The sequence below is a fragment of the Balaenoptera musculus genome, chromosome 10, assembly GCF_009873245.2.
Source record: "Balaenoptera musculus isolate JJ_BM4_2016_0621 chromosome 10, mBalMus1.pri.v3, whole genome shotgun sequence".
NCBI lineage: Eukaryota > Metazoa > Chordata > Mammalia > Artiodactyla > Balaenopteridae > Balaenoptera > Balaenoptera musculus.
The window spans coordinates 84,908,959-84,932,803 of NC_045794.1; the positions used below are offsets into that span (position 1 = coordinate 84,908,959).

At 34.1% G+C, this 23,845-nt stretch overlaps 2 protein-coding genes across 5 annotated transcripts in view; one reads left to right on the forward strand and one right to left on the reverse strand.

Annotated features, from left to right (window-relative positions):
• Positions 1 to 17,559, forward strand: part of LOC118901519 (PARP1 binding protein) — a 77,379-nt gene extending 59,820 nt beyond the window's left edge. For 3 of the 4 annotated variants that reach the window (XM_036864692.1, XM_036864694.1, XM_036864695.1), the window contains 4 exons: positions 759 to 937; positions 3,227 to 3,308; positions 15,099 to 15,234; positions 15,709 to 17,559. In XM_036864692.1, coding sequence (XP_036720587.1) covers positions 759 to 937; positions 3,227 to 3,308; positions 15,099 to 15,234; positions 15,709 to 16,049 — 738 coding nt within the window. In that variant the 3' untranslated portion in view covers positions 16,050 to 17,559. The remainder of the gene's footprint in view (positions 1 to 758; positions 938 to 3,226; positions 3,309 to 15,098; positions 15,235 to 15,708) is intronic. The other variant, XM_036864693.1, reaches the window with a different exon arrangement.
• Positions 16,720 to 17,582, reverse strand: PMCH (pro-melanin concentrating hormone). The gene is made up of 2 exons (XM_036864696.1): positions 17,305 to 17,582; positions 16,720 to 16,961 (listed from the first exon to the last, which is right to left on the reverse strand). The coding sequence occupies exons 1-2, from the start codon at positions 17,551 to 17,553 to the stop codon at positions 16,755 to 16,757; spliced, it is 456 nt and encodes a 151-aa protein (XP_036720591.1). The 5' UTR covers positions 17,554 to 17,582; the 3' UTR covers positions 16,720 to 16,754.
• Positions 17,583 to 23,845: the final 6,263 nt, after the last annotated feature.

The window sequence follows — 23,845 nt, forward strand, 5'->3', positions numbered from 1 at the left end:
ACAACAAGAGAAGCCCGCGCACTCCAACGAAGAGTAGCCCACACTCGCTGCAACTAGAGAAAGCCCGCACACAGCAACGAACACGAACACCCAATGCAGCCCAAAACAAACAAACAAATAAATAAATAAATAAATTTATTTTAAAAAAAGGAAATAGCACTTAGCACTCTGTAATGCCATTATTGGTTACTTATTTATTTTATAAAAGAACCTACGGGTTCCTTGAGGCACTAGTTTTTACCTTTGTAGCCTTAGCTTCAAACACAATTCTTGGGACTTAGTATGTGCTTATGGGTGATTACTGAATGAATGAAGGTCAACTAGTTTTTTTATTTTTGCATTTGAGTAGATCTTTACAGCCATCTGTGAGGTTGGTATTCAGATCGCCAGAATCTCACTTCTGGTATAAGAGAGAAAAAATATCAGTATACAAAGAGGTTAAGTCACGAGGCTGAGATCACATAGATTGTAGCTAAACTTTCTGACTTAAAGCCTAATGTTATTTTGACGAAAATCTAATGTCTTCCTTTGATGATACTATTTTCTATATTTTTTGTGCTTCTGGAGGTTCATAAGATTGATTTTATTATGGCTTGAGGGATAAATATTCACATGCCTTAGAGCCACTTCTCATGGCTGATTTTTTAATAGCTTAATAGAAGATGAAGGAGAACAATAGCACATGAAATGGAAAAGAGTGGCTGATTGACCCAGCTGGGGTGATTATTACATTTATTTGAAATTGTTTCTTGTTCTAGCCAAAATCTCATGCCATAAACCATGGCACTGCATACCGTGGCAGAGATACTGTGAAAACTTTACTAGTTCTTTTGGATGAAGAAGCAGCCAGTGCTCCTACCAAAAACAAAGCAGAGCTTTTATATGACGATGAAAACACAATTCATCATAATGGAACTTCTATTCTTACACTTTTTAGGTAAGTAATGTGGAAGTTATATGTATGTGAATATTAACTTAAGTCTATAAAGGAAATTTTTGAAAAAAACACCTCATTTGTTATAAAAGAAATACATGCTATGGTTAGGAAACTTGGGAACTACAGAAGAGTATGAAGAGAAAAAACAAAAGTTAGTTAAAGGGAGATTGAACATTTGAATGTGAGGGAGTTATATATAAAAGTAATATTTTGTGAGAGTATGACTGGTGTTTTTTGTTTTTGTTTTTTTGTTCTTGTTTTTTGCTTTGGAAATATTTGTATAGATATTTGTGTCAAAAACTTTGCTAAATGCTTTCACTTATATCAGCCGTCACAGCAATCTCTTTTAGTAGTATCCCCAATTTATAAGTGAAGAATTAGAGACTTGAGAGAGATAGTAAGCAATTTGTCTAAGTTAGCAAGCAGCAAAGGTGTCTTTCTCCAGAACCTGAGGTCTCTGCTCCAAAGATTGTGCTATTTTGCCTGAGAATAGGAGAGTTGGTATACACCAGACTTAACACTGGAATTGACATTTACTTGTTCTTCATCGCATTATGAAGAAAATACTAAATTACTGTTGGTATTCTGTGCAAGACATTGATACTCACCAGTTTTAACAACAATTCGGTCAAACACTGAGTTGGTGATATTTTTAATTAATGAACATTCATTTATAGAAACATTTAAAATTTTAGAACAACCATTTAAAATTGTATTATTACATTGTGGAGGATTTTTACAAAATTGTCCTGTTTGATCTTTTCTATTTTCTGCTTGAGCTACTTTTTAGAAATCTGATTTTAGTCTAAAATTGTTCATATCTATCTATGATTGTTTCCTGTGCTTCACTATCTTTTCTCTTTAAAGAGAAACTTTATAATGCTCTATCATTCAGTGTTGTCTTCTAATTCCTTTGCAGTGAAAATTTATTTTATCAATGATTTACTTATACCCTGTGTTGGAATCCCAGAAAAGAGTATAAAGAAAATGAACCTTTGTTTTTTCCTCCTGTCAACTTACTTCTGTTTAACAAAGTTTGCTTTTAGGTAGAAATATAAATGATTTAGATTTTCTCTTAGATTGAATTCTGTCATTTTCTTAGAGAAAGTTATTTTGTGTTTGTAGGATTTTCTAAATAAAATTAATCCCCACATCCATTTTAAAGAGGTATTTTTCTATACTCAATCATGTGGCCAAACACGTTTATAGTTACCTTAGCATTTTCAATTATTGTGCAGACAAGTACCAGTCCATGGTAAAGTATATTTTTAATGGTCTGCATTGAAATGATAAAATTAAGGACAATGTATATGAATGTAAGTCAGTGTAGGGTTATAAACTAGTCTTTCTTAGAATAGACTATCCTTTATTCTTTTTTTTAAAAATAAATTTATTTATTTAATTTATTTATTTTTGGCTGCTTTGGGTCTTCGTTGCTGCACATGGGCTTTCTCTAGTTGTGGTGAGCGGGGGCTACTCTTTGTTGCGGTGCATGGGCTTCTCATTGCGGTGGCTTCTCTTGTTTCAGAGCATGGGCTCTAGGCACACGGGCTTCAGTAGTTGTAGCACGTGGGCTCAGTAGTTGTGGCTCACGGGCTCTAGAGTGCAGGCTCGGTAGTTGTGGCTCACGGGCTTAGTTGCTCCGAGGCATGTGGGATCTTCCCGGACCAGGGCTCCAACCCATGTCCCCTGCATTGGCAGGTGGATTCTTAACCACTGCACCACCAGGGAAGCCCCCTTTATTCTTATGTAATGGCCTTTTGACTCAAAGGGGTTATGACTCTGGCTCTATTAAGCTAAAAAGGAATTTACTGAGGAATCCATGTTTGTCTAGCTCCAAATTGCCAGTGTCTCCTTCTCTATCGTGTCTTCTCTGACCCTCCTCTTTCTAAACTATGCTTTTCTTTTTTGAATTTCCCTGCTATGGCATCTGTCCTTTTTTATTTTGAATTTTAGTTATGTGGATATCTTATTTCCCTTACTTAGATCAAGATGCCTGAATTCAGAGCCAGTGAATGAATGAACTTTCTATTCTTCACAACATCTTATACAGTGCCTTACATATAGTAGAAGCTCAAATATTTAGTGACTGAATTAATTAATTAAGCAAATTATTAGTATTTAGAACTCTCAGAATAGGAATATGGACACTTTTAAATAGTATTGTAAGCAACTAGGTTCAGTTGTTCAGAATAAACTTTTATTCTCTAACTGCTTTTGGGTAGCGGAGAGGTGTAAACTAGTTTAAAAGCTACTTTGGTTTATAAATTTTTGCTTTTTTTGGACTAGATCTCCCACACAAGTGAATAATTCATCGATGAAACCCCTAAGGGAACGTATCCATATGTCAGTGCAAGAGAAAACAATTAAGGTACAATTTAATGTATTGTCATGAAAATGATAAAAATCGGTTTACTTTTAGAAGAATAAATATATAAAGCTGAGCTGGGTATTATAAACATACATTATACATGGAACAATAGGGATTAAATGGAAAATAAGTTATGACAGTTGACATACGGAAACTTTCCTTTTAATACAATCTTGTCTAATCTATCTCTGGTTTATTCAATACCTTGGACCTAAAAGAAGGAAAGGAATAAGCACCTGCTGTGGTAAGTGTTCAATAAATATGTGTTCAGTGAATGAGGGGGAAAATAAAGAGGACATGGTTTTCTCATTTACATTTCTAATATCTTAAACTGAATCTTGAGAGTCCATATAATTTCAGTTTTGTTCCCATCTGAAGACATATGGCAGAATATAATTGATTTTGGATTGAGACAAGGAGAACATTTCACATTGTTCATTGACTAGAGCTATTCTTTATATTTTCACTTGGTTTGAACTGAGTATCCCAGTTCTCATTTGAAACATTTGTGCCTATAAGTAGTCAATAACATGTTTTTAGGCACTTAACTTTTTCTTGGTCTTATTTTTCAAAAAAGAAGCTTGTTTTTAACTCATTGATTTATTCAGCATACATTTATTGGGTATCTGCTATGTGCCAGACACTGTTCTATGGTTGGGAATTCATTCATTTGTTCAACAAAATTTTCATGTAAAATTTACAATTATCCTTAAATTATCAAATAATTATTCATCTTTTGATATAACTTTGAGAACTCTAATTTGTTCTTTATATTCACATTTGGAAAGTTAGTCCCAATTAGCAAAGCCTTTAGTTATCTGTTTCTTCTACATACCCCAAATCCATTTAGTTTATTTAGATGAATAAGTCTTATCTTCCTATTGGTTATTAGTAGCTGTTAGTAGTTAACATCTATGGAATACATCATTGATTTTTATATAATTTTTCTGTGAAAAAATTTGTCAGTTCTTTGTTATATTAACCTAAGTACTTGTAGTCGAGGTGTAAGATTTTTGAAAAAACATATATCCTTTGGACTTGATTAGAAACAGAAATGTAACAAATTCTTTAATTTTTCCCTGCTATGGCTACTGACAAACTTTAATATTTTCATTTAAAAATCATTGGGAGATGCAAGAGAGAGGGGATATGGGGATATATTTATACATATAGCTGATTCACTTTGTTATACAGCAGAAACTAACACAACGTTGTAAAGCAATTATACTCCAATAAAGATGTTAAAAAAAAAATTCAAGTAATACCATTAAACAGTGAAGTAAATATCTGTAAACTACTTAGAAAATTGTGTGGAACCTAATAGATTAACGATAAAAGTTATCTTCCTATGCAATCTTCTATATGTAATAAATTCAGGTAAAAATTTAAAAAATAAAAATAAAGATCATTGGGATATTTTGTTAAACTAAGTAAATCAAAATGAAAAGATCTGTCTGAATAATGAGAAGGTGTTTTTAGAAATTGGTAGGAGTCAACTAATTACTGTAAAATTTATGAACAAATTTGTAAAGTTTTGGGAGGTAGAAGAGACAGTATCTGATTCAGTCTCATTTATAGATGAGGAGATCAAAATCCTTGAGAAAGCACCTTATCCAAGATATCATAACTACCAGGAAATATTTTATGCCATTGTGCAAAGCCATGGATAAATACTAATGAGACTATAATTACATTGCTTCCATTACTTGATAGTGGAGCTGGCTTAGTCCACATAGCTCTGAAACTAAATGGCAATAGAGAAAGGAAGGAATTGGTGTTTATGGTTATATTTTATAGTACAGTACTCTTTATGAAAGCAAAGTGTGGAAATAATTGGTTTAGCCAGGTATACAGCTGAACCATGGCCAGATCGAGTACTTGCTGGAATAACAAAAGATGCTGCTAATATTTACTACTAAGTAACTATGGAAAAGTAGTTTAACAGCTTGTTACCTTATTATCCTGTTACTTTTTTGGCATTTAATTCTCTTTTTAATCATGGAAAGGATATATGATCTACACTTGAAAAACTGTCTTGGAAAGACAAAGGTAGATACTGTTAGAGAACCTAGAATTTTGATGTTGTAGATCATACTTGATTGTGAAATATCCATGTCATTATTATTTGGGGCAAATTAACTTTTCTTGGATTTTCATTTCCTTGTTCATAAATAGAAATAGGCACTCCTGATCCCCAAATCCTATGAAACCACTTTGGAAAGTGTTCATTAACTCATTTGAAATGCTCAAGTTTTATTTTCTACTGTAGCTTATTTGGAAAATTGTCTGTGGTGGTCAAATAAATTCCCCTGGGAAGGAAATTAGAAGGTTCTTCCTGAACCTTCATGGGTTTGGTAGGAACCTTTAGAGAATGCTTTCTTCCCATTCTTACCCCAGTTTCCAAGCGATTTATGCAAGTACCTTCATACCTTTTTATTATAAGATCTTTCAAGGAGACATTTACCTTCTTAGGTCCCTGTAAATTAATTAGTTTTATTCCTTCCAGCTTGATTTAGCCGTATTTTGCTTTTCAGACACAACTGGTAAGTTGTATATACATATCTTTTCCTTATTCTGAGTCTAGTGTTTTCCTCCGTATTATATGTATGTCTGAATAATCATCACCGTTAACTAACTTAATAACTTAAGTCAGTGGATCAGAAAAATACTAGATCTTTAAAAGCTGGCATAGTTGGGACAGTGAAAATTAGGACATAGGTCGTTGGAAAAAATAGACTGGCTCTAACTCTGGTACCTATTATAAGCAGCCAGGCAGTACAGTGCTCATGGTGTTGGAAAATTAGACATCCATGTTTAACCTTAAGGGTATTCCAAAACTGAGTATATCCAAATAAAATGGTGTATTGAGTTCAATTAGAATTTCCTTCGCCTAATACTTAAAATGAGTACAAAATAGCAAAAACTAGCAAAAATATTCATCAAGAGCAAACAACAGAAAATAATTTAATTGGATACAATAAACTTCAGAAATGATGGCCAAGGAAGGAAACTGAAGATTTCAGAGGGAAAAGGCACAACATGATTTAGCAACTTAATCTAGCCCCAGTCTCCACATAGTGTGCTAGTGAGTTGACAAAGTCCTGAGAATTATCACTAAAATATTTCCAAAAGTGAGAAGCCAACTGTGTGTTCTTTTTATTTTCTTTTTAGAGAAATAGTAGAAGTGGCAACTGCATAGTAATGTGGAAAATGAACTCTGGGATTTACACATTGACACAGTGAAGGCTCTAGTGCTGCATACTGAATTGTGGAAATTATCCAAATGATGCCCTTCCATTTGAATGAAATACAGCCTCTAAGTAGAGGGACTTTTTATAGTACATATAATACATAATAAATTCTTAGAAGAAAGTGAGGAACCAACCCAGAAATTTTTTCAGATTGCCTATCTCCTCAACTGAACATTACTTTTGCCTCCACCGTTCTTCAGGCTACAGAAAAATGAGGGATAACAGAAAATATGCAGCCTTCAAAATGTAGCTGAGGAGCAAGTAAAATGCTGTCAAATAAGGAGGAAACAGAATCAAGAAATCACTCAGACTTGGAGGCTTCTGTTTCTAACTAGGATGTAGTCAATCATGGCAAAATACCATTTCTGCTACAATAACAAAATAAAAGGCAGATAAGTTGGGGAAAATATATTTAAAAGGCATAAGAAAGCTATGTAAGCAAAACAGTTTAAATAAACTAAAAATCTGGAGAGGGTAAAGTTCTTCTGAGGTGAACAGTCTATTATCAGAGTTTTCTTCCCTGGGATTATTTTTCCAATTTTGGGTATGAGCCAAGGATTGATCTTGGCCCATGTAAAGGAACTCACTGACGGAAAGAGGAACTAACAAATATTTTGGTGTCTTGAGGGGCTGGCAACAATTTGGAAACTTTGGGGCTCTGAATGCACAGTTATTTCTACCTACGGCACCTATGCTGAATTTTGGAGCTGAGTGGGAGGTTAAGGAGCCTCAATCCAGTATACTAAAATCACCTGTGGTCTTGCAGTAGCTCAGAAGACAAGGCTCCTCTTGAGGAGTGTGACCTGGCTCAAACACATGGCTGTTGCCTTCTCAAGATATTTGCCACGTTTGGAAATGAAGTGGGTTGGGGGACCAAAGAACACAATGTAAAAACCTTTGAAAGACAGACTGAATCCCCCAGACTTTCAGGTCAGAGGTGATAGAGATCCACAAGGCTCTCAGTTGAAAGCTTGGGAGGGACATTCCCGAAGAAGAGGTTAAGAACCAGAAGTCAAATACGAGTTATGACAACTGCAACCCAGCTTTGACTCAGGTCAGTCCCTGTCGGCATTGCGGTTATCAGCCCCTCTCTGTGTCTGCCTAACAGAGACAAGGGAAACCTTTCTTGATAGAAGATTTCATCTGGAGCCTCTATAGTTCCTTTATATACTGGACATGAGAAGAGACAGGAAGACTTGTCCTTTAATCAAGAGAAAAAACTAACAATAGAGGCAGACTCACAAATGACCCAGCTACTGGAATCAGCTGACAAGGAATTAAATTTTTTTTTAACATTTAAAGGTAATTAAAGGAAAAGGGCAAAATGGATGAAAAATTGGGAAATTCCAACAGAGAATCAATTTTTAAAATTTTTTTCTTTTTTGGCAAGCTGCACAGCTTGCGGGATCTCAGTTCCCTGACCAGGGATTGAACCTGGGCCATGGCAGTTAAAATGCCAAATCCTAACCACCAGACCACCGGGAACTCCCAAGAATCAAAAATTTTAAATCAGAACCAAATAGACATTCCAGAACTGTAAAAACATTATCTAAAATTAATAATTCATTAGGTGAATTTATTTATTTATTTTAAAGATTTTTTGATGTGGACCATTTTTAAAGTCTTTATTGAATTTGTTACAATATTGCTTCTTTTTTATGGTTTTTTTTTTTTTTTTTTTTTGGCCCCGAGGCATGTGGGATCTTAGCTTCCCAACCAGGAGTTGAACCCATACTCAGTGCATTCAAAGGTCTTAACCACTGGACCGTCAGGGAAGTCCCTAGGTGAATTTAATAGTAGACCAGACATAGCATTAGGTAGCATAGTGGACATGAAGATAAGTCATTAGAAAAAAGTCCAAACTAAAGCAAAGAGAGAATAAAGAATAAAAAAGCAGAAGAGAAGAGTAGGACACAGAAAATGTCTAACATATGCCTAACTGGATCCTCAGAACGAGAGGAGAAAATAGGATTGAAATAGTATTTGAAGATACAATGATTGTAATGTTTTCCAAAGCTTAATTGGTCCTTTCACATCAGGTAGTAGTTAGAAGCTGTGAGGAACAGATGTGTGGTTTCCTTTAATAATGTACAGTTGCATATGGGTTCCAATATTATGGACCCAGCAAACTAAAAAATGTCCCCAAGTCCTTTGAAAATTCATCTGCCCTTCATGTATGTGCCACAGGACATAGATTGTAAAGCTTCTTTCCAGAGCAGTGTTCTCCAGTAGAACTTCTGTGGAAATGTTCTGTAATTTGCACTATCCAGTACTGTAGGTGCTAGCCACGTGTAACTATTGAGCACTTGAAATGTGGTACTGCAACTGAGGAACTCGATTTTTAATTCTATTTAATTTTAATTAATTAACTACACATGGCCAGCATGTTAAACAGTTGCATTTCTAGTGGATTAAAGAGACACACAAATGCAATAACTGAAAACCCATAATAAGTAGGGGAAATGATGCTCTGACCATGAGAGATTAGAATAAGTAGGATTTAAATAGGGAGAGAAGATGGAAGAGAACATTTCAGGTGGAGCAAACAACCTGATGAAAAAGTATTAGATTGTCTTACCTAGTATAGGCTGTGCATTCCATAGTGAACAAAATAAGTGAATAAATAATGTGGGGCAAGGTTAAGGAAGGTGTGGTTTTTGTGGTTTTAAGGAACAGTTACTTTTTGTGGGGCTTATTGTAAGGATATGTGCATGAGAACCTAAGAAAGGTGGAATATTTAAGAACTTGAAAGGAATGGTGGATATAATGGGGCTTAAGGACTTCAGCTGCACACTTCTCTGTACTTAAATGTGATGTAGCTGTGTGTATACCTCTCTCTTGTTTCTGTACCAAATGGTTTTCTTACTCTATTGAACAGAGTAGAGTTTACTCTGTACTTGTTTTTCTATTGATATGTCAGAGCTTTGTCCTTAGGGTGCTTTAACTGTTCTTTACCAGTCTACTTCTCTCATTTCTGTGTGCTGTGGTTTCTTTACTCTCCGTACATCTTTTTCTACCTCCAAGCTTTTGCTTACTCTTGGTTTCTGTTCCCTCATACCTTCTGCTTGCATACACCTGTTAGAGTGTGTTATAATTTTACTTAATTAATGCACTCAGCAAACATGTATTAAATGCCTACTGGATACCAGGCTCTGTCCTAGGCACTGTAAATATATCAGCAAACAAAACAGACAAAAACCCCTGCCCTGATGGGCAAGTTGTCCCCCAATATTTGTGGGACTAGGGTGCAAGAACATAAATGGAAACCCCTGGTCTACCCCTGCAATCCTTTTAATCCTGGTTCTGTTCCATACTCTTAGACACACTCCACCCAGAAATGTATGCATACCACTCCCTATCACCCTTGTCGTAAACAATCAGCCCTTCCTAGAGGAAGAGGCCAGTGCTGGCCCAGTGCCTAGGCAGTTTAAGCAGGGAATTCTGGGGTGCCAGGTTCTTGGAACAGGATCTAAAAGGAGGAGTCATAGTCTCCTAGTGGGCATATCTAAGTCCCTGTGGACTTATTCCTCACCCTGTGTGATGAAGAGGGCCAGAGCAGGCCATCAGTTGGCAAACTAAGGTTTTGTTCATGGAGCTTACCTTTTAGTTGGGAGAGGCAGATAATAAACAAAACAAACAAGTGAATTATATGGTATATTAGAAGGTTATCAGTGCTATGGCGGGAAATAAAGCTGGGGAGGGGGATAAGGAGAGTGTGTTCCTTTGTGTGTGTTTTGGTTTTAAAGGGAATGATCAGTACAGGTCTCTTTGAGAAGGTGACATTAAGCAAAGGCTTTAAGGGAATGAGCAGCATTTTTCATTAGAATGAAAATGGGATGTTTGTATTAGTCTGAACTAAAATTTGAACTTGTTTTGGCTGAAGTAATGAGGTTGGGATTTATTGCGTACCTTCTAAGTGTCAAGTGTTATACTAGGTATTTTATATCCCTCATTCCAATTAATCCTTGTTGAAATCTAGAAGGCATTATTTTCCAGACCATATACCTAGTAAGTAACAGAGCAGTGGTTGTATTCAGGTGTAAGACTTCAAAGTTTATGCTGTTTCCAAAGTGTAAATGAAGGCATAGTAATTATAATAGTCATCATTTGATATACTTACAAATTCATATGCCATTAAGAGTAGCAAATCTCTGTTCTTTTGAAAATGTGATAATGTAAGAATGAAAAGGTGAATTTTGAATATTTATTTTTAGTTATATATTTAATAGGTATGTTGAGTAATTTCCTTTTCCAAACTTGTTGATAAAATTTATAGCCCCCACTATAATGGGGGCTTAGAAATTTCATTTTCTTATTAATACAGCTAACTGAGAGTTTCTGTGACTTTTCAATATTTTGACTCATTTGTCTTAATTTAACTGGAGTCAGGCTTTCCTATGTGAAGTACTATTTTCCTCAAACTGGGAACCTACTAATAATTTCAATTTAAAAAGAGCTTGTGGCAAAAGGACTTTTCCAATTCTTGGCAAGTTTGAAGTTCATTGCAATTTTACTGTGGATAGAAATCTTTCCAAAGGGGGGAAATCACTCTACAAAGGAAAACTTTGAATCTTTTTCTCTCATGTGACTTGAACATAAAATGATTTTAACAGCCATGTATGAATCTGGACATTATTCTTAGTTGTTAAGTACTTCAAAAGCACTTTCAAAAGGGAATTGTTTTGCTTATTTGTGATTCCAAATCAAATACACAGAGAGATTTGGAAGATTTGCAACAGGAAGTAATCTCAATTCTATGTAGCCACTAATCTTGTGCAGAAAAATTCAACTTTTATGAACAAAGGAAAAGCAATCTCTTTTAAGTTATAAATACAAGTCAATGTAGCTTGTATTGTTTTAATAACCAAAATGAAGAAGCTGATTGTAAGTTCATTTTTTGAGCTGCATTCCTAGAATCATTTTAGGGTTGGCCAGGTCCTGAGAAACCTAATTCAACAGATTTCTTACTCTATAGGAGTACTTTCTTTATATGTTATGACATTAATAACTGTATAGTATCTACATATATCTTTAGAGTTACATAGCTGTTTCATATTTTTAACTTCATTTAATCCTCACAACTCTATGAGGTAAATATTCCCATTTATATGTGGATAAGTGAGAGGTTTAGAGGTTTACCCAAGATCATCTACTTAGTAAGTGATAGGGCCAGTATTAGAAGCCAGGTCTTTTGACCGCAAATCTGATGCCTTTTCCATCACATCATCTTGTTTCTTTGTGCGGGTTTCTTAGTTGGACATCACATTGTTGGCTCCAGTCAAGTTCATGATCAGTTAAAATCTCTAGGTCTTTATTTCATATGTTGTTTTTAAGTCAGGTTCTCCTCATCTGTACATCTGTAATTGATATTTTGAACTTAAATACAGGACTTTGTTTATCCTCATTCATTTTCATCTTATTATTTTCTACTTATGGTTCTAGCCTTCTGAGATCTTTTCAATCTTGATTCTATTATCCAATTTATTTATTATTTCTTCCAGCTGTGTGTCAACAGCAAATTTTATAAGTAGAATGTCTTTGTGATTATGGAAGCCATCCTAGTAATCTCTTTAGTATACTGTGTGCCTGTCACATAGTTGGAACTTAATAAGTGGTAATTGATAAAAAAAGATCTTTGTACAGGGCAGGGAAAAAACGCACATATAATCTTTTACAAAAAAGAAAAAAAACACCCTCAATATAACTTCTCTCAGTTACTACTTTTGGATGTAAGTATTCCAAGATTGCCATAGAACCATTGTGGTTCTCTCTTGTGTTTTGATATGTTTATAAATAATATTTTTCATGGTAAATATAGTGGTTAACTGATTTTCTTTCACATCTCAACCCATAATCAGTATTTTAAGAATCCATTGCCTTCTAACTCTAGTTTTCTGAAACTGCCCTACTGTCACTAAGGGCTAGAGAATTTCTCTATGGGGGGCCTAAGGATAAGAAATCTAGCTGTCAGGAGGGCTTACTGAACTTATTTTGTGACTGTATTTACATAGCAAAGAAAGCTTTTTACTCAGATGTATGTTTAAAATTAATAAAAATGCCAGCTTTCTAAAGAAATATTTATTCACATGCAGCATGAGATTGAGAAAGCATCAGTTGTCTGTATTAAATAATATAATTATTGTATTTTTATTTAGCGTGCTTTATGAGTGGTACTGATGAAGGTTTTGTGGTGGGAGGCTCTAGTCCCCCAAGCCACCTGTAGGTGCCATCACTATCTGGATATTACGGGAGTGATCCTTGCCAGCCACTTAACATCCGTTTACTTTCATGGCCTTACCATACTCTTTATAACTCTCCGTAAGCAATAAGTTTATCATTTTCTCTAAGTAATCTCTCTGGCGAAATGAAAGAAACGTATAAAAAGATGTCAGCGGTTAGTATTGGTTTTGTAGATGGTAATAAATGTTTTTGGATAATTTACTACAGTGATGATATGATGTAATATAATATAAAGTATTTTATTAACAAAATTTATTTTAATAGCTTTATTAATTGTTTTAATTCTCTACTTATGGAATTAATAAAGTCCAAAAAGGCCTAGTTAAAACCTTCAGTTATATTTTAGGGCATCTCATGGTAGAAACTATATAATAGTAGTTGCATTCATGTGGATTCATGAAGATATTGGGCTGTAGCTCCATTCATTATCAAGAGCCTACTGTATTTCACTTCTAAAAAAAATAGTTTTTCATCTTTTACATTTTCACATTTTTTTCAATTTTGTGTATTTTTGTGCTTAAATGGAAGATAAATTCTAATTGTCTACATCTTCAAGCAAATTAAATATAATTTTTAGTCCTCTGGGAGTTAGAGGCTCTCATAGACACCATTACTCAGAAAGATATAAAATTTGTCATCCTGAGAAAACTTGCTTTTATGGAGCAGCTGGACTGGAGACTATTCTGATTTCTTCTAAAATACAGTCAGTGGATTTCACTGCTGGTATCTCTGCAAACATCTGAGTGGGTTAATGTAGTTATCGTTCTGAATATATAGCATAGTGTATAATTATTGAATGTATAATATAGAGTCATGCTGTTTTAGACTTCGTGAACTGTATCAATACATGCTCTGTGAGTATTATTCAGCATAATGTAGTTATACTTTGAAGTATTAATTTTTGAATTGTTGAAGTCCTATTTATTTAATCATGTATTTGAAATAAGCTTTGTCTATTTCTGAAAAAGATTTGAGATGATTTCTAATTATTTGGAGAAATCTCCCTATTATAACCAAATGGCATTACACAGCAGCTGCAATTGTTGAAATTTGCATTATCTGTGTAGATTACTTTTGTTCTGAAATTAAGTTCTCTCCCTAAAACAGCCACTGGTTTTATGTTTGCAGAATACATTTCCAAAAATACTTTCTTGGCATCCTTTTCAGTGCTTAAGAATTAAATTTAGCTTTCTAATTTTCTCCTATTTGTCATGTTTGAAGATAATTACAGGAGTATACGTTGAATACTCAACTATTAAATCACTTGGTCACATCTTCGTAGAATGATATAATCAAATCATATTTCTTAATTTTCTAAATATTCATGTTTTTAATTAAGAAATAATGCCTTTCATTCACCACTTTGTTTTATCTTTCACTTTCTTTGTTAGTTTCCTATCTTTGTTTCTTTCACCTTCTCTTATTTTTCTTTTTCATCCTAGCATTTCTCCCTTCCTTAATTTCTCTAATTTCTTGAATTCCATATGCTATTTTTTCCTAAAAGAGTTGTACTCTGTAATTCTTCAAGATGGGAAACTTGTATTTTTCTAGGATTACATATATCATGTATATCATTACTAAACATAATAAAACCACTTTCTAAAGCATCTCAGACATAGGAATGTGTAACAAAGGCCTTTGAAGAGTTTATAATTGATTTTCCTAAGCTTTTACAAAAATTATCAAAAACATACACAAAGCTAGGGCTTCCCTGGTGGCGCAGTGGTTAAGAATCTGCCTGCCAATGCAAGGGACACAGGTTCGAGCCCTGGCCTGGGAAGATCCCACATGCCGCAGAGCAACTAAGCCCGTGCGCCACAACCACTGAGCCTGAGCTCTAGAGCCCGCGAGCCACAACTACTGAGCCCACGTGCCACAACTACTGAAGCCTGCGCGCCTAGAGCCCGTGCTCCGCAACAAGAGAAGCCACAACAATGAGAAGCCCGCGCACCACAACGAAGAGTAGCCCCCACTCACCGCAACTAGAGAAAACCTGTGCACAGCAACGAAGACCCAACGCAGCCAAAAATAAATAAATAAATAAATAAATTTATTTAAAAAAAAAAAAAAAACATACACAAAGCTAGTATTACTGAAAAGAACAAAAATGCTAGTTGTAGCAATGAATGAGTTTGCAAACTATGAAACATCAAGGATTAAAAATTCCCGCAGATAATGAAATATTTAAGGGAAATTTTTATGATACCTCAGTGACTACAGAGTATATTTCTATCTAGATGAAAAACTAAATAAAAATAAAGGATAAATTGCATATTTTCTTCTTTCTTCCTGTTACCAGATGAAGCAAACCTTAATTAGATCTCAGTTTGCTTGTACTTACAAAGATGACTGGATGATAAGCAAGGATAAGTGGAATAATGTTAATTCAGCATCAAAGCCTTTGTGTGTTCTTCACATGGAAAATGACCTTTCTGGTAATTGACCTTATTTGAGCAATTTAATAACAATTCAATTCTAGTGTACTAATTGGTTTTAACTTAAGTAAAACTAGATTTTTTTTTTTGCAATGTAAAGGTTTATATTTTTATAGACCTGAGTTTATTTAAAAAGTTATATCTAAGTACAAATATATGTATAGGAATAGGACTCAGTTTGATTTAACTAAATGTATTTAAGAAATAACTTGTAGCGTTTAAGGATTAAGTGTTATGCATTCAGACAAAGCAAATTTATTGTTTGTAGGGATGAAAAATGATATGGTAAAATGAAAAGAAATGTGATAGTAATATAGCTGTATTTGTTCATCATGTAATTTATATCATTATTTGATTGTAAATCATAAGTTTTAAAATATTCTTTAGCCATTTAAAAAGTTTTTTGTAAAATCCTCATGTGTAATAATTTTAAGTATTATATAATTTCTTTCCTCTTTTCAACTTGCATAACAGGAGGTGTAAATTCATCTGTTGGAAGACCAACAATTGGAACAAGTTCTGGAAATGTTCATCTGGACAGAAGTAAAAATGAAAAGGTGGCAAGAAAATCAATTAGTCTGACAGGAAATAAAAGTTCAAAAAGGAAACAGGTGGATTTGGATGATGAAAATATTCTCTGTGATAATGGAAACGAACCACCTCAACACAAAAATGTTAAGATACCTAAGGCATCAAAAGATTTGCAGAGTAAATTAGATGGAAAACTAGTTAGAGTTGCAAAAAGCAACAAATGTACGGCCAAGGACAAATTGATTACTGGCCAGACAAAGTTAACTCAGTTTTTTAGACTATGAATTTGTCTTTTATGTTCTTTAGATTTATGTATATATAAAACCATTCACCAAAGGCATCTACTTAATTTTTAAGAGATCAAGGTGTAAATTATGGTGCTTTATTATTTTGGTCTGCAGTGTGTGTAAGGTTAGCATGTTAAGCATTTTTTAAAAAATACTAGTAAGTCATAATTATGCAGAATATTCACAAAGTTTAATGCACAGGTAAAGCATATCATTTAGGTATATCTTAATACTACTTTCTTTGAAAACAGACATTTAAAATAATACAAGTCATAGTAACATTAAGGGCATTTTTCCCCACAGGCAATTAAATGATTTTGTTTTCTTCTGAAATGATGACGTGGACCAACAGGTATCAGACTTGCCAGCAAGGTCGATAGACTCTTCCCAGCATACACCTGAGCACTGAAGGAAAAAAAAGCTTAAATTGTTTAAAGGACTAGTATCACACAAAATTGATTAGAAATGAAAGAATGGATCTAGTATAGCTAATTCTGAGTAAATCAAAATTATGGTAACTAATAACTAAATTATAGTAACTAATTAAATACTTTTTAATTTCACATCTTTTGCAGGGGTCACTTAATATCAAGTAAATTGAACCATGGTCTTGTTTGATTTTGTCATGATTGGACCCAAATTCAATTAAACTCAGAGTTCTATTTTATGGTATTAAGATATAAGAATTGAATTTTAAAAAGACTACTCACTGTCAAAATCTCTCCTTCCTATAGGAAATTTAGCTGAGTTTTCTTCATCCGCAGTTTCTCTCTTTTCTTGTATTGATTCAGTATTTTGAACTTCATTCTCAGCTGGAAAAGCTAAAGATCCTTTTAGTGCAAGATAAGGTTTTATAGCCAGATTCAGTGGCAGACCATGATTTAAGAAATTGTGTTTCGAACCTGCATTCTGTAAAGAAAAGGTTGATTTGTGTTTTAGCTGTCTTATTGGGAATAGAACTATGATACAATTGTGTAATATTCTTATTGATCAAAGATGCTCTACACTGTTTTGACTCTAAAAAATATTTTAGATACAAGGTTTTCAGGGATTAAAAACCTTTTGAATAAGAGATGTTTTCCAGAATGGAAGAACAACCTGGTATGTAGGAAATTTGATCAATTGTCCTAATGCATATTGTGACTTTTTTCACATACTTCTGCTTATAAAAGTATCAACTTTACTTCCAAAGGATTCATAAAAATCATTCAAATTTCCATTGAAAAAAAGGATAAGTCACAATGCCACTTACCTTTGAATTTTCGTTTTCCTCATCATTCATGAAATTGCTCTCATCATTTTTATATTCCTCCAGGGAAGGAACAACAATTGATTTTTCTTCAGTATCTTCCTTCTGAAAGGCTTTCCCCAGCCTCAGCGTTTTAAATACCATGTCATCTTCTAAATTTCTTATTGACTTGGAGGCTGAAGGCGAAACACCTTGAGAAAGCAAAGAAAAAGTTAGTATTAATATGTAGGAAGAGAAGCTCATTTTTGCCATTCTTAGTTTGATGTTTGCATAGAGTCACACAAGGATGTGTAAATTGAAGTAAAATTTCTCAGCCTGCTTTGTAAATGATTCCTACCTTTATATATTTTCCAGCTTGAATAGAAAGCACTTGAAAGACTTAAGACTTTCATCATTTTAAAAATGACTCATTAGATAGAAGCTAACTTTTTGTATAGCTGCTAATACTTAACACTGTTTGGGTTTTAGTGGCATATTGTTTATTTTGAGTGTGAATTTTCTCAGAATCTGATTAAGATCCTTGGTAGAAAGCTTCTGTTGAGGAGATTATAGTCTCTTGAAAATGGGTTGTTATTAAGGAAGACCACAGGACATCAGGCTCTCCATATTCTTGTTTATTCATATTGTTCCCTCCTCTTTATTTTCTGATTAAGTAAAATATTAAAACTAAAGTTATTTCTTTCACTCAGGATAATAAGGGTCAAAGTTTAAATACATTTAATCCTGATGAAGTTGAAATAATCTTCAGAAAGTATTTTTTCCCATAAATGCTCGGAATAGTCTTTGGTGTTTAAAGTATATATGCCTGTCAGTATGAACAAAAAGTCATTCATGTTATATCTAAAATCGACCTGTCAGGTGTGTTTTATCTCTGTATTTACAAAAGGGTATTACTGATATTTATTAATGAGTTTAGCAATTAATGAATAAGAAGTCCATGAAGAGAATATTTATGTGCTCCATAAATGTTAATTTTGGATAATGAGTATGTTGTATGATTTTTAATTAAACATTTCAGAGTTAATTTGTAATGTTGACCCCGTAGAGTAAGAGAATACGTTCTTGTATATGTCTTCTGGTATATATGTGCAATAGTTTTTCTAGGGTATATTTCTAGTTATGGAATTGCTGGGTCTTGGAGTATGTACATTTCAGCTTTATTAATGCCAAAATGGTTACAGAATAGTAGTAACCACTTTAAACTCCCACCTGCAGGGTATGAGAGTTCTTACTGCTCCAGGTTCTAGTTAACACTTGGGTATCTTATTGTGCTTTTAATGTTTATTTCTCTAATTACCAAAGACGTTGGATGCCTTTTCATATGCTTAAGTAAAATGACTTTTAAAGAAAAATTTGTTTTTTTCTCTATCAGATTGTTTGGGTTTTTCTTGTTGATTCATGGGAGTTCTTTATATATGCTGGATATTAATTCTTTGTTAGTTGTATATGTTTTAAATATTGTATTTTTTCTCACATTTCATCTCACACTTCATTATCTTTTGAACCACTTCATGGTGTCTTTTGGTGAACTAAACTCCTTAATTTTAATGTTTAAATTTCTTTTTTTTTTTTGCTTTTTATGGTTAGTATTTATAATATGTTATTTGGAAATCCTTCCAAACCCTGAGATCATTAACATACTTCTATATATTCTAAAAGTTTAAATGTTTTGACTTTCACATTTAAATTTTTAATTCATCTAGAATCTTGTGTGTGAGAAAGAAATTTTAACTTTTTCCAAATGTCCTTATATATTTCTTTTTTTTTTTTTAACATCTTTATTGGAGCATAGTTGCTTTACAGTGGTGTGTTAGTTTCTGCTTTATAACAAAGTGAATCAGTTATACATATACATATATCCCCATATCTCTTCCCACTTGTGTCTCCCTCCCTCCCACCCTCCCTATTCCACCCCTCTAGGTGGTCACAAACCACCGAGCTGATCTCCCTGTGCTATGCGGCTGCTTCCCACTAGCTATCTGTTTTACATTTGGTAGTGTATATATGCCCATGCCACTCTCTCACTTTGTTCCAGCTTACCCTTCCCCCTCCCCATGTCCTCAAGTCCATTCTCTAGTAGGTCTGTGTCTTTATTCCTGTCTTGCCCCTAGGTTCTTCATGACCGTTTTTTTAATTAATGTCCTTATATATTTCTTGAATAATTCATCCTGTCTCCACTAATCTGCAATGCCATCTCTGCAGTATATTAGGTTTCTATACATGTGTAGGTCTCTTTCTGAACTCTCTATTCCACTGCCAAATCTACAGTATTATTATTACAACTTTAAAATAACTTTTGATATCTGGTAAGTCAAGTTTCTCAGCCCCCCTACTCAGTCACCAGTTTTTCTTCTATAGCAGTTCCTTGGCTATTTTTGTCCATTTCTTTTCCATATAAATCGGCTGTGTTGGGTCTTCGTTGCTGCACGTGGGCACTCAGTAGTTGCGGTGAGCAGGGGCTACTCCTTGTTGAAGTGCGCAGGCTTCTCATTGCAGTGGCTTCTCTTGTTGCGGAGCACAGGCTCTAGGCACGAGGGCTTCAGTGGTTGTGGCACGTGGGCTCAGTAGTTGTGGCTTGTGGGTTCTAGAGCGCAGGCTCAGTGGTTGTGGTGCACAGGCTTAGTTGCTCCACAGCATGTGGGATTTTCCCAGACCAGGGATCGATCCCATGTCCCCTGCATGGGTAGGCGGCTTCTTAGCCAGTGCGCCACCAGGGAAGTCCCCCATATAAGTCTTAAAATCAGTTTTTCAAGTTTTGTGACAAGTCTTGATGGGATTTTGAAGGGAATTGCATCTGTTCTATAGATTAATTTTGGAGGGGAATTGACACTGTTTTTTTTTTTTTAGAATCTTCATTTTTTTTTTAACATCTTTATTGGAGTATAATTGCTTTACAATGTTGTGCTAGTTTCTGCTGTATAACAAAGTGAATCAGCTATATGTATACATATATCCCCATGTCCCCTCCCTCTTGCATCTCCCTCCCATCCTCCATATCCCATCCCTCTAGGTGGTCACAAAGCAACCAGTTGTTCTCCCTGTGCTATGCGGCTGCTTCCCACTAGCTATCTATTTTACATTTGGTAGTATATATATGTCCATGCCACTCTCTCACTTCATCCCAGCTTACCTTTCCCTCTCCCCGTGTCCTCAAGTCCATTCTCTACGTCTGCATCTTTATTCCTGTCCTGCCCCTAGGTTCTTCAGAACAAATTTTTTTTTTATATTCCATATATATGTGTTAGCATACGGTATTTGTTTTTCTCTTTCTGACTTACTTCACTCTGTATGACAGACTCTAGGTCCATCCACCTCACTACAAATAGTTCAATTTCGTTTCTTTTTATGGCTGAGTAATATTCCATTGTGTATATGTGCCACATCTTCTTTATCCATTCATCTGTCGATGGACACTTAGGTTGCTTCCATGTCCTGGCTATTGTAAATAGTGCTGCAGTGAATATTGTGGTACATGACTCCTTTTGAATTATGGTTTTCTCAGGGTATATGCCCAGTAGTGGGATTGCTGGGTCACATGGTAGTTCTATTTTTAGTTTTTTAAGGAACCTCCATACTGTTCTCCATAGTGGCTGTATCAATTTACATTCCCACCAACAGTGCCAGAGGATTCCCTTTTCTCCAAACCCTCTCCAGCATTTATTGTTTATAGATTTTCTGATGATGGCCATTCTGATCAGTGTGAGGTGATACCTCACTGTAGTTTTGATTTGCATTTCTCTAATGATTAGTGATGTTGAGCATCCTTTCATGCGTTTGCTGGAAATCTGTATATCTTCTTTGGAGAAATGTCTATTTAGGTCTTCTGCCCATTTTTGGATTGGGTTGTTTGTTTTTTTGATATTGAGCTGCATGAACTGTTTGTATATTTTGGAGATTAATCAATCCTTTGTCAGTTGCTTCGTTTGCAAATATTTTCTCCCATTCTGAGGGTTATCTTTTCATCTTGTTTATGGTTTCCTTTGCTGTGCAAAAGCTTTTAAGTTTCATTAGGTCCCATTTGTTTATTTGTGTTTTTATTTCCATTTCTCTAGGAGGTGGGTCAAAAAGGATCTTGCTGTGATTTATGTCATAGAGTGTTCTGCCTATGTTTTCCTCTAAGAGTTTTATAGTGTCTGGCCTTACATTTAGGTCTTTAATCCATTTTGAGTTTATTTTTGTGTATGGTGTTAGGGAGTGTTCTAATTTCATTCTTTTACATGTAGCTGTCCAGTTTTCCCAGCACCACTTATTGAAGAGGCTGTCTTTTCTCCATTGTATATGCTTGCCTCCTTTATCAAAGATAAGGTGACCATATGTGCGTGGGTTTATCTCTGGGCTTTCTATCCTGTTCCATTGATCTATATTTCTGTTTTTGTGCCAGTACCAGACTGTCTTGATTACTGTAGCTTTGTCGTGTCGTCTGAAGTCAGGGAGCCTGATTCCTCCAGCTCCGTTTTCTTTCTCAAGATTGCTTTGGCTATTCGGGGTCTTTTGTGTTTCCATACAAATTGTGAAATGTTTTGTTCTAGTTCTGTGAAAAATGCCATTGGTAGATAATTTATTTTCTTATTCACAAACATGAATATAAAGTACAAAGATATTTATCCATATTTATTTAGATCTTCTTTAATCTTTTAATGACATTTTGTTTTTTTCTTCATAAAGTTCTTGCTTATCTTTTGTTGCAAGATTTATAATTGTTTATAATTTAATTATAATTAAGCTCCTTATTTTTAGTTATTATAAATTGTATCTTTTAAAATACCTTTTCTAACATTATTGCTGGTTTGTACACATGCAGTTGGCTTTTGTTTAGTGCTCTTATATACAAAAAACTTAAAGTCTTTAATTCCCTAATAATAATAATAATTATTATTATTATTATTTAATTCAATAGTTTATAAATGTATTAACTCTTTAAGGTTTTCCATGAAGACAGTTGATATAAATAATAAAATAATGACATTTTATTTCCTTCTTGCAAGTGTGTGTGTTTGTGTGTGTTTATCTGTGTGTCTGTCCACGTGTGCGAACAGACTGACTAAAACCTTCTGTAAATGTTGGACATGGAGATAACAGACATCTCTGCAGTATTACTGATTTTACAGAGAATGCTTTTAACTTTTCACCATCGAATATGATGTTTGCTCTAGATTTTTTTGTAGACACCCTTTATAACTTGCAGGATGTTCTTTTCTATTTCTGGCTTACTAATAACTTTTATCATGAATTGTTGAATGTTATTGAATACTTTTTCTATATCTATTGAAACAGTCATACTTTTTCTCCTTCAGTGTTTCATTGAGAAAATGAACAGATTTTTCTCATGTTAAAGCAACCATGTGTTTATGAAACAAATCTTTTAAAATATCATTATATTCAATTTGGTAATATTTGATTTATATATTTTTCACTTATTATCATGAGCGAGATTGATCTGTAATTTCCCTTTCTTCTATTGCCTTTGTCTGCCAAGGCATTAAGGTTGTACTAGCTTCATAAAATGAAGCAGGGGGCAGGGTTTATTCCTTTTTTTTTTTCTCCTGTAAAGTGATGTGGGCTTGGTGTTTTTTTGGTGGGCTTAATGGTTGATTCACTTTTTTCAGAGCTGTAGGAACATTCAGCTTCTCTGTTTCTTTTTTAGTTTGTTTTAGGAATTTAAATTTTTATAGAATTTGTCCATTTCTCTTGTTTTCAAATATTCTAGTGTAAAGTTAGTTATGATATTTTCTTCTAAATATTTTAAGCCTCGCTTCATCTGTAGTTATATTTCATTCTAATTATGCTTATTTGTGATCTCTTGGTCTCTGCCTCTCTCCTCTGCCTCTGTAATTTGATCAGGCTTGCTATAGGTTTATCAATTTTGCTGGCCTTTAAAAAACCTTTTGGCTTTGTTGATCTTCACTATATATTTTTTCTATTTTGTTAATTTCTGCTTTTTATTATTTCTTAAATTTGAGGTTCATTTTACTATTTTTCTAACTTACTAATTTAGAATAACTCATTAATATTTAGACTTTTAAAAAATACCAGCATTAAAGATTATACATCTCCCTTTATGTATCATTTTTATTGAGTCCCACAATTTTTTTTTTTGTTTTGGCTGTGCCCTGCGGCATGCGGGATCTTAGTTCCCCGACCAGGGATCGAACCCTTGCCCTATGCGTTGGGAGTGCAGAGTCTTAACCATTGGACCTCCAGGGAAGTCCCTAAGTCCCACAGTTTTGATAGGTAGAATATTCAATGTTTAATTCCAAGTTTTTATAATTTTCATTATTATTTCTTCTTCAACCCATTAATTACTTAGATATTTTTAGCATTTAGAATATATGGGAATTGAAACTTTGGGGGAGAGGATGCCAAGTTCCAACCAAATTGAGTTGTCAGAAATCTTGTTCTATAAATTATAGAGTAATTGAAATCAGTATTAGATTGAAGTATGTGCAAGTGATGATTTTCAACTGTTTTTGACATACAAATAGTAATTTCATATGGTTCAACATACAGAAACTTGCCTTATGGCCTATGATATCTTTATTTTGTA